The 11,240-nt window shown below is 43.8% G+C and overlaps 1 protein-coding gene and 1 long non-coding RNA gene across 3 annotated transcripts in view; one reads left to right on the top strand and one right to left on the bottom strand.

Moving 5' to 3' along the window:
* Positions 1 to 388: 388 nt before the first annotated feature.
* LOC114062361 lies at positions 389 to 6,420 on the bottom strand. 2 transcript variants are annotated; one of them, XR_003572355.1, is made up of 4 exons: positions 5,960 to 6,420; positions 2,825 to 2,942; positions 1,106 to 1,203; positions 389 to 464 (listed from the first exon to the last, which is right to left on the bottom strand). It is a non-coding gene; the product is annotated as an uncharacterized LOC114062361 (long non-coding RNA). The 2 variants fall into 2 exon arrangements; XR_003572356.1 differs by having other exon boundaries at positions 390 to 464; positions 1,102 to 1,203.
* Positions 6,421 to 9,714: 3,294 nt separating this feature from the next.
* LSM8 (LSM8 homolog, U6 small nuclear RNA associated) overlaps positions 9,715 to 11,240 on the top strand; it is a 5,095-nt gene continuing 3,569 nt past the window's right edge. The window contains exons 1-2 of the mRNA XM_027893685.1: positions 9,715 to 9,795; positions 10,654 to 10,694. Of these exons, the coding sequence (XP_027749486.1) occupies positions 9,765 to 9,795; positions 10,654 to 10,694 (72 nt within the window). The 5' untranslated portion in view covers positions 9,715 to 9,764. The remainder of the gene's footprint in view (positions 9,796 to 10,653; positions 10,695 to 11,240) is intronic.

The raw sequence follows: 11,240 nt of genomic DNA, 5'->3' as shown, positions 1-11,240 counted from the left end.
ATTCCTCTTGCTATTCAATTAGATGTCGTCAATATGTTAAGTGTTTTTCAGTAAGAACATAAGACACCAGCAGGATTGGCTTTCAACAGCATTAATCAATAATGCACTAGCACAGTGGATGATAATAAAAAGGCAGAAGCTACTAGTGGTTAGCAATGTGCTCTCTGAGATACTGGTATCTCATGTGAGATACTGTGCAGTGATGGTAACTCTTCTACACCACAGCCAGGTAAGTATGACTCCAACAGGACACTTCTCAAGGCCTTTTATCATTTCTCCCCCAACTACTACAGCACAATAGAGTTGACTGTATAGTTGACACTACAGAGTTGCAAACTGACTTGTACTTTCAGGCATTATATGTACCAATTTAAATCGGTATTATTTATCTGTGTCATTCCTCACTCCAGAATGCCAATTAGGCCTTGGACACACAATCATACTAATCCAAGAACAAATTTTTTCTGCAAATAAAAGTAAAAGCCCCAAAGTACAAGGCAAATTCTAGCTGTGAAGCTGATCTGCTTCAAACAAAAAGCTTTACCTATGAGGATGTTCCTTCAAACAAGAAGTTACAACAACAAAATTGCATCTTGTTATTATCTAAAGCCCTGACTTTTTTTTTTTTTTGCTTGTTTACAAAGATGTTCCCCAAATTAGACCAACTGTGCAAACAGTAAGACAAAAGAAAGACTTTCTTCTGCTGCCAATCATTCTTACCCCTATTATCTCTGTCATCACAATCCCTCCTTCCCCTCCAGATACCCCTGTTCTGGGGTATCTGGATACCCCTGAATCTGCAGCTATAATCTATATATCTAGATTGAAGATGAAGATGAAGAAGATAAGTCTATAATCTAGAGTTATAGAGTTATTTTCTTCACACCAAAGGGCTCAACCCTGACCCCAGCACTGGTGTCAGCTGCCTGCCTGAGGGAATCATGAGCTACTACAGCTGGGACAAGCAAGGTCCTCAGTAAAGCTCAAAATAGGTCATTGCAGCTATTTATTCTCCCTATAAGTTAACCCACCTCAGTATCTGAATATTAACAGCTAAAAGGAGTCATCACTAGAAGGTATCTCAAGTGCCAGCAGAAACACTAACCAGAGGATGTGAAGAGAATGCCTGAAAGTACCAAGTGAAAGAGCTACCACATACTCTGGCAGTGAACAAGGATGCCAGCTGCAACTCCCAAGGAGATCCTGGGAGTAATAAGAGAAAATATCGAGTTGAAGCAGTAGCTTGCAAAATCCTAGGCAAAAAATAATGACAAAACAGACAGCCTTCTTCACGACTATAAAGAAAGTAGCATCTGCCATCCTTGTGTGCCATATCTCTTCATTACTGTTGGTGCAATTCTATTTGCTTGTGCTTCAAGTTTTGCTTTTCATAGCATAGCCTTCTCCTGCCCTTTGGTCTTATGCCTTTTATCAGACAAAACACAGTGCCTGTTAAAGAAAAGTAAATTGGCCTATTTATTTTTCTTTCCTTTTGATCATTTTTCACTGACGTTTCCATCAGGAAGGATTCCAACACCTCTTCTGGGCAGGACCAAATCTGCAGTATATTCTTTCTCCATTTCTGTGATTGGTTTGAAGGCCCTGGTGCCAAAAGACTGCTCTGTGGTACAATGAACAACCTACTTCAAAGAATAACCATGCAATATAAGTTACAGAGCAGAAATATATTGATTTTTTCTTTTAGTGCAATCTACATTATATCTGGCAGCAGACAGCATGTTAGTCACCTCTGAACAGAGCCCTTTGACCATGTGCTATTCCTTTTACATGATGATCATGTGCCACAGAGCAAATGAAACAAAAGTGGAATGGGGTCAAATGGGCATCTCTGCAGAGTATTAAGATAAAGGACTTTATAATTAAAACTGGAATATCTAGTCATCTTAACAAGGACTAAAGATTAGGATCAGTGCTTTTACAGGAAGATTAATTATACTTTGAGAAGTAGGGAATCTATCAGAAGAAAAAGCCTGCTCTGTGAAAGCAATTTAGCAAATGCAATTTCAGCTGTGACTGTAAGAATGATTCTATGATGTACTAGTAAATGCCAGTTACTTGAAGCTTATTATTTATTCTGTGCATAACAGAATTGTCTTAGAGCAACTGAAAACAAGAATTCATTTGCTCTGTAATTTTGTAGTTGTAGGTACGTGACCCATTAGCAATGTCATTTTTCCTGCCAATAGTTCATAACATTCCCTAAAATTATTATCTGAAGGGATAATGATGCCAAACTTCTATAGCTATTATCGGTTTCTTCTGTTAAAAAAAATCCCAACAACCACCCAACAACAACAACAACAAAACAACAACAAAACAAAACAAAAAACAAAAATGAAAAAGAAAATCAAAAAACCCCATACACAAATAGGAAAAATGGAAAAGAGTTTGTTCTTCTGCAAACAGAAACATGCACAGTTATTTTTTATACTAACACATTAAGTAGGAATATAGTCATTAAGATTGCTATGGCATTTTGCATATTTTAGCAAAAATTGCTGGGGAAAATATGCACTTTCTCATACAAAGGAGCTCTTCGAGTGAAGTTATTTTTTTAATGTTTCCCATGATAGCAGCAGTTGCTATCATAACAAACAAAATTTAGAGCAGGTGTTTGTTAACACTGAGTTTCTAAAGATAAATAAAAAGCACTTTGAGACTTCACACTACAGATTTGTTTCTAATGCACAGTAACTTATATTCTAACAACCATTTTCAAACTGTTACCCTTTTATAATATTTTCCAGTTTTTTCATTGCAAACCCATCATTTGATATAATAATGTATGTGAAACACGTCTCACCTTAGGTTGCAGCTAGTCATGTATAAGGTGAGCAAGGCTGGACAAAGTCTTGCTACTTTTCTCCAACTACCAGACAAAATCTGTGTCCTTGCATTGCTGATAATGGACCCTAGAGTCTCTACAGATTCAGAAAAACAAAGCAGAGGTGAAGGGCTGTTTGTGTTTTTCCTGAACACATAAAGAGAAATCAATCATGTTTAGCCGGCTTGGGTGTGTATAAACTATGGGCAAGCTAAAGGGTTAGGCTCCTTTTCTGAAGTAACATTCTGGGCATGTAGGTGAAAATCAGAGAGATTTAAAACTTTATGTCCCAGAAAGTGTGAGAAACATAAAGTAAATTAAATGAGGGGGATTTGGGGGTGCTTAGTTCTCTTCTGGAGTATGTACTTCGATTCTTCTTCTTCAGCATGTACCACTTCATTATTCCCTACCTCAGATGCTATGTTTTTCTTGGGCAGCAACCAAGGGATGCAATTGCTTGGCTGACAGATATTACCAATTCTGGGGGGTTTGTTCCAAGGAACTCCTTACAACTCCTTACTCTCACAGTCAGGTGATTATATTAGATTTTCAGCTTTCAAGGAAGCCTGAGTAGTAGGTCTCACACATTTCTCCCTCTTATCTGACAGGGACATGACTTGACATGCCATGGCACAGCAGTACTGGTCGAGCCTCACTTCTTACAAGAATGTCACAAGGCCATTTCACCCTTCAGCATGGCTGGCTCTATAAAACAAGGGTGCTTCTTAATAACCAAGGAAAGCAAAGCCACCAGAAGCTATTGTGGTTTGGGAGAGGCAATATACAGTGAAGCAGCAACACAACGTTTACTTATCCATTCCACCAGCTGTAGGCTAGGTGGTAACAACTGTACACACAAAAACGGCTTGCACATACACCTTACAACTGTCATTGCAGGGTTTTCTTCCTGCCCTGGCAGACTTTTAAGGAAGCAGGAAAGTGTGCAGACACTCCAGGGCATGATTAATTGGTTACGTATTCTGCAGAAAGCATAACATACAGCTACCATTTGCCATAGCAACCTCAATGTATGGAGAATCTACTGCGGAAATAAACTGATTTTAATTACAGGACTAAATATAATTAGCAAGTAAGCTATATCTAAACAATGCAAGAGAAAGGGAAAGCCTATTTACAAAGGTGTTTTGTTTCCTCGATTGAGAGCTTAATGGGCATTATGTTCATATTCAGCTACTCTGTGTGTCCCCAAGAGCAGCTCTGCAGCAATGGAGGGGAAGGAACAGGCAAAGGGCTGCCTGCTACAGGTTTCTGATCCTAAATGCTATAATGCCAATGTTATATTGACAACTATGGCCAAAAATAAAATGCATCTAGCCTAATGTTAGGTGTGAACCTGTGAAATATCTGTGTCTGAGTTAGTCACACTGGACTCACTTTGCAAGCATTGGAGAAAAAAGGGACATCTTTAGTGGGAAACGCATCTCATCCTCCGGTAGAAAACTAATTATGTTTCTATGTGAGGAAGGCCGAGGTGCCACGCTCAGGCTGAAGGCAGCCAGGGCCGCTCGCCCCTTTCCCCTCAGCCCCGCGGGGCTCCGCGGCGCTCGGCAGCGCAGGGCGCCCCCTGCTGGCCAAGGGCCCCCCCGCAGCTTCAGGCGCTTCCCTCAAGGATCCATCGTGCGCTCTCTGCAAGGGACACGCTTCCACAACATTATGCAAATCGCGCCCCCAGTTTGTAACTCGGTCTACCAAGCCTTGCTACTGAGCGGGAGGTGCAGGTAATTTTTTTTTTTCCAAAAAGACACAGGGATTAAATTAAATTCAAGTTTTCCAGTTCCTATGTGGGAGATTGTTTTGAGTAAGAGCAGTGGTGGTTTCAAACAGAGGACTGAATCTCAGTCAGGACTATGAGAAGAAGGGCATAGCTGCTTGCCTTCAGGAAAAGGCAGAGAGAGCCTAATAGCAGACAAGTCAGGAATTCTCTTTTTAAAAAGAGTTCCTTTATACTGAGTGTGCTAACTCTATACTCAGAATGTTGTTAAGCATCAGGTTTGGCAAAGCCTGGCACCTGACTTCAGGAGTCCAGCCTTACTCTTTGGGTTTTAATCCTCCTTTATGAAATTTTAAAAAAACAACCAACCAAACAAACAGAAAAAACCCACAACTCCTTCTCTTATTTTCAGGGACACTACGACACTGTCAATATAAACCGACAGATTAGAGATTCTCAGGATCGGATACTGAGGTAACGTTGTAGTGCAAGTATTTTAAGATTTCAGCCTACATCCTTGTATCCCAATGATCTCATTTTCTTGGCCTTTGAGAATGTCTCTTTACAGGGAGAAGGAAGAGTATGAAAAGGAAAACATCAAACCACACACACAAAAAACCTTCAGCCTCTTACATGTACATGTAAGATACAATAATTATTCCAGTCCTGGTGTAATGGCTAGTGGTAGTAGTGAAGCTTTTATAATAAAAGCTGAAGAGTATAGGCATTACATAATGCCCAATTACAAAAGTATTTTATGTTCTCTGATATCTCTTGTCATGTTTTTCATACAGGTTGAGCCATTAGACAAATTCTTGAGAGACTGCTTTGGTGTGGTTACCTTGAGAGGTGCCAGGAAACATGTAATAATTTTTTTTTTCCTGGCTAATTTGCCTTAAAAGACTTCATTTTGCTTTCCCTGTAGTTTTGATGGCTATAGTGTGCAATAAAACAACTGGCACACTAGAAGGAGAATAAACAATAGCATTCTACTGTCCAGAAAATGTATTTCCTTCAGGAATCAAACCGTGGGCTAGACACCAAGTCCCAGTTTGAACCTCTTGCAATTTGTCCCTGGAGTCTTTATTGAAATAAAAGGAAGTTGCACTAGTACTGACAGTGACAATCTAAATTCTAAGTAGGCTCTTAATAGTAAAATAAAGACCACAAAACATTTCTAGTTGAAAGGCAGACACATGGAAGTCAGAGAATGCGGCCTCATTTGTGTCTGCGTGTGAGATGTGTGATCTGAGACCTTTTTTTATAGCGTTCTATCAGTTAAAGAGAACAAAGGAGTGTACCTCATCTGAGTCAAGTAATTCGGTGTTTCTTGTACAAAACTGGGATTAGAAAACTTTGAATTTTTATTTTGTCTTAAACACCTGATTATACCTTCCAGGTATTGAAAAATGCATTCTTAATATTTCAATGAATGAAGATTTGTGAAATTCACTGGTGAAAGCCTGGAAACCAATATAACAACAATAAGACAAATCTGAGTGTTAATTTCCTCCCATTTTTTTTCAAAGTGCTAATTGTGAGAGCTTTGTCTTATGAGTATCTACTCAGTGCTTCATCACATCTAAGCTCCTGATTCTACACAGACCTAATGTTATGTTAGACCATTTTATAAAGCCCATCAAAATCACTAACTCTACTGACAGATAGAAAAACTTTAGAGAGATTATGTTTTCTCAGTCTTGTCCAAAACCTGACAAAAATGGGAATTCCATATTCTAAGTCCCAAGCTAATTTTCTGTCTATTGAAGGTCATGAACTTATAATAATTTTTTTTAATCAAGAATTCATGTAACATTTCATTTCACAATATACTGGACTGGAATTGGCCTGCTGTCTGTTTTTATACTTTGAAAGAATGTTTCCTATACAGTGTTAACATCTAAAAAGGCTTGACCAGCATTGCTTAAACATATACCTATTGCTTAAACGACAGCATTGATCTCATGCTTTGAAAAGCCAGGTAGATAGACTGTTGTAAGAAGTTGTACCTGTGTGAGACTTATGGTCTCTCCAACAGACTGCTCAATTATTAAATACCATTAGGGGACACATTCATGGCTTTGAATATATTGCAATGCAGAGAATGTCTGCATGTACAACATATTGCAGTACGATTCTGAAAGTGTTTTGCATACTAACAATGATTACATTAACTCCCACAGGCAAAGACAGCTAAAGCATTTGGAATAGTTTTGTAGCTTAACTTTGCTTCTGTCACTGAACGTGAGCTTAGTTTCCCTAAGATATTTCTTCTTTTGTGAAGTACCAGTTCACCTTCCCACAGTCCTGAAAACTGCCAGTGTCTACATTGAATCCAGCAGATTCCATACACTCTATGTCACAGGACTCTTAAGGATACCAAGGAAATACTGTGAGCATGATGCACACTGACCAGAAAGTGTGGTAGCTGGTAATAATCATGCTAGTGACAGGTGAAGTTAAACAAAGTTAAACAAAAATTAAAACCCATGAGTCCCTTCAGGGCATTCTTATTTGCCATTCCCATATCTATAGAAAGGAGATTTGTGCAAGCATAAAATCCAAACTTCAGCATAAGAATCACCACTTACTTAACACTGCAGATTTTTTTAAAGATATGCATAGTTTTGCTTTGATTGCAGAGCTTGACCACTCTTTAAAGCACCTGCAGACCACAGTGTGGGCCCAGGCAAGCCCACAAGTGAGCAGGGGATCCACACACAACAAAACCACCTTCCCCAACCCTTGTCTTTCCCACATCCCCCCATCCAGCATTTCCTACAGAAAGCATCTCTGCATGGGACTTAGCAGCCCTGCAAGGCTGGCCCTGGACACCCACTCCACAGCCCTGCTGCGAGGCTCTCCGAGTGGGCTGGTTTTGGCTGGGGTAGTTAATTTTCTTCACAGGGGCTGTGATGGGGCTGTGTTTTGGATTTGTGCTGAACACAGGTTGATAATATAGAGGTGTTTTTGTTATTGCTGCACAGAGATAAAACAGAACCAAGGCCTTTTATGCTTTATGTACTGCCACACTGGTAAGGAAGTTGGGGGTGCATGGGAGGTTTGGGAGGAGACACAGCTGGGACAGGTGACAATATGACCAAAGGGATATTCCATACCATATGACATAATGCTTAGTATAGAAAGGGGGGGGGGGGGGGGGGGGGGGGGGGGGGGGGGAAGAAGGAGGAAGGGGGAGATGTTTGAAGTGACGGTGTTTGTCTTCCCAAGTCAATGTGATAGGGCCCTGCTCTCACTGAGATGGCTGATCACCTGTTTGTTCATGGGAGGTGGTGAATTAATTTCTTGGTTTGTTCCATTTGCATGTACAACTTTTGCATTCCCTGTTAAACCATCTTTATCTCAACCCAAAAGTTTTCCAGCTTTTACCGTTCCAATTCTCCCCCCCGATCCCACTGGTGGGGGAGTGAGCGAGGAGCTGTGTGGGGCTTGGTGGCTGCCTGGGGTTAAACCACAACACTGGGGCAGTGTGGAGGGGCAGCAGTCAGGCCTCCTATCTGCCCATCTCACACCGGCAACCCACAGGGAACCAAGGGAGGATTCACATGATTCCCATATTAGCAAGAATTATAGAAAGTTTAAGGGTTGGAAGGGATCTTAAAGATCATTTAGTCCCAACTCACCCTGCCACAGGCAGGGACACCTCCCACTAGACTGGTTGCTCAAGGCCCTGTCCAACCTGTTCTTGAACACTGCCAGGGTTGGAGCATCCACAACCTGCCTGGGCAATCTCTTCCAGTATCTCACCACCCTCAGAGTAAAGAGTTTCTTCCTAATGTCTAGGCTAAATTTCCCCTCTTTCAGTTTGTACCGATTACTCCTTGTCCTATCGCTACAGTTCCTGACGAAGAGTCCCTGCGCAGCTTCCCTGCGCAGCTTCCCTGCAGGCCCCCTTCAGGTACTGGAAGGTTGCTATGAGGTCTTCACACAACTTTCTCTTCTCCAGGCTGAACAGCCTCAACTTCCTCAGCCTGCTTTTACAGAGGAGGTACTCAAGTCCGCTTATCAACTACATGGCCCTCCTCCAGACTTGCTCCAACAGTTCCATGCCCTCCTTATCTTGGAAGCCCCAGAGCTGGTTGTGGTACTCCAGGTGGGGTCTACCCAGAGCAGAATAGAGGGGGAAAATCACCTGCTTTGACCAGCTGGCCACACTGCTTTTGGTGCAATCCAGGACTGGGTTGGCTTTCTGGGCTGAGTACACACTGCTGGCTCATGCTGAGTTTTCAGCAACCATCACCCCCAAGCCTTTCTCTGCAGGGCTTGTCTCAGCCACTTCTCTGCCCAGCCTGTAGGTGTGTTTGGGATTGCCATGACCCAAGTGCAGGACCTTGCACATGGTGTTATTGAATTTCATGAAGTTCACAGGGCCCCACCTCTCAAGCCTATCTAAGGCCCCTCTGGATGGGGCATCCCTTCCCACCAGCATGTCAACTGCACCACACAGCTTGGTGTCACCAGCAGATTTGCTCGGAGTGGACTCGATCCCACAGTCCACGTCGCCAACAAATATGCTGAAGTGTAGAGCCCAGCAGTGGCCCCTGAGGGACACTACTCGTCAATGCTCTTCAAGTGGACAATGAGCCGGCGACCACAAACGCTGCACCCAGGCAGCGAGGCCCCCGGCTGGACAGGAGAACGGCCCTCCCGCTCCACGCCAAACTAGCCAAGCTACCGTCCCTCGGCCAAGCCCCTCCGCGGTGCCTGCGGGGCTGTGTGAGGGGCCGGCGGGGCTGTGAGGGCTGTGCGAGGGGCTGTGAGGGCTGTGTGAGGGGCCGGCGGGGCTGTGTGAGGAGCCGGCGGGGCGGTGAGGGCTGTGTGAGGGGCCGGCGGGGCGGTGAGGGCTGTGCGAGGGGCTGTGAGGGCTGTGTGAGGGGCTATTAGGGCTGTGCAAGCGGCCAGAGGGTCGCCCCCCCCGGGCGGTGCCAGGTGCCGCGCGGGGGGCACGGTAACCGCCTCCGCCCCTCCCGCCGCGCGCCCTTGGTACCGCCCGCCGGCGCCGCCCGGCCTTCTCGTGTTTCCCCGCGCATGCGCGGCCGCTCTCCCCGTGCGCGAGGCTTGGTCCGGCCCCGCCCGGCCGCCGCGCTATGCGGCTGCGCCGCGGCTCGCGCGTCAGCATCGCGCGCCCCGGGTGCGCGCGGGATCGATCCGCGTGCGGCCGCCGCCATGACCTCCGCGCTGGAGAACTACATCAACCGCATCCCAGCGGCGGGACGGGACGGGACGGGACCCCGGGGGCGCGGGGCCCTGAGGGCGGGGCTGGGGCGGTGGCGCGGTTGCGTGTTTGGGCCCTTCGCGGCTGGCGGTGCCGATTTGTCCGTGCGGGAGATGGGCTCGGCAGGCAGAGCGGAGGGTACGGGAGATTTCCCGGAGAGCAGGGTCCCCCCCCAGCGCCCAAGGCTGCGGAGCGCAGCGCTGGGCGGTCCGCGGTGGAAGCGAGACCCGCGGTGGGCCTGACCCGCTGAGAGCGCCTAACGCGCCTTTAGTTACCGGCTTTGCATCACTTGTTCAAAAGCCGGGTCTTGGGGTTCTTGGAACGCTTTTCGTGCTGATTTTTCTTTGTGCTTCTTGCAACCCGTGGGCACTTTCAGTTTTATTCACAAACAGTAAGATAGTAACCCGGAATTATTCAGGACGACGGATATGTTGCCATCGGATTGGCATAACGAGATATTATGGAGATGGAGAATGCTAGGCTCGGGATCACCACTGCAAAGCTGTTTTTAAGGACCTAAAGTGTTTATAAAACTGTTTATGTTGTTGCAGTTTTGAGGCAGTGCAGCTAGTAATGGGAAAAGAGGTGAACTCAAATCTTTATTCTGCTTTAATGGTGTTCATGTTCGGGTATGACTGTCCATGGTTAGGTGAAGTGAAACTTTAAAGAATTTCATAAAAATACTATGTTGTCAATTGGTGCTATCAACCATGCTGCTTTTAAAAAAATGCTGATAGGCTTTTCTAGCTCCTGATGGCTCTTAAAGCCTATATGACATATGAATGTCTCAGAAAATCGTAATTTCAGATATTATTAAACATTTCCTTAATGAACTACCAGGTACTGTTGCAGTAATTACTTCTGATGGAAGAATGATTGTGGTAAGACTTGAATTTTTTAACGTTTTATTTTCCCCAATAAAGACTTTCCATCATGGCAGTAAAGAAGCTGTGTTAGGGTATTCTCACATATTCACACCTTTAAATCGTAGAGTACAGAATAATGGCCATAAGGTTTTAAAAATAAAAAAAAAGTTGTAAATGCTTACTGGTTCTTGCATGTCAGCTTTGTCCATTGATAAATTTGTGTCTGCACATGCTTTGACTTTTTTGTCAAATTAATTTTTCTGTGGGAATGCACAAGAAAATGCATTTCTCTTCAGTAATTTGGTTTCCATGTAAAACGTCCTAGATACTAGGGAAACTTTACTTCTTTTAATACTAAAGCTTATTTTAGCCTTCAGCATGAACTCTCAGTAATAAATGTGTACTTTTCTTAAATTGATTATTGCTTTGAAAATTACTTTCTTTAGCTATTAGTGTTTAAGCCAAATAATAAAACCTAAATAGAACATATGTTCTCTAGTACCTTAGTTTTGCTACCTTGTTTAAGGTATCTTTGAGAGCAAAGATGATAAATTTAAGAGT

Source organism: Empidonax traillii, unplaced genomic scaffold (genome assembly GCF_003031625.1).
Source record: "Empidonax traillii isolate 1590-97213 ecotype Southwest subspecies unplaced genomic scaffold, ASM303162v1 scaffold401:size1000279, whole genome shotgun sequence".
NCBI classification, from domain to species: Eukaryota; Metazoa; Chordata; class Aves; order Passeriformes; family Tyrannidae; genus Empidonax; species Empidonax traillii.
This window is presented reverse-complemented; position numbering and strand designations above follow the sequence as displayed.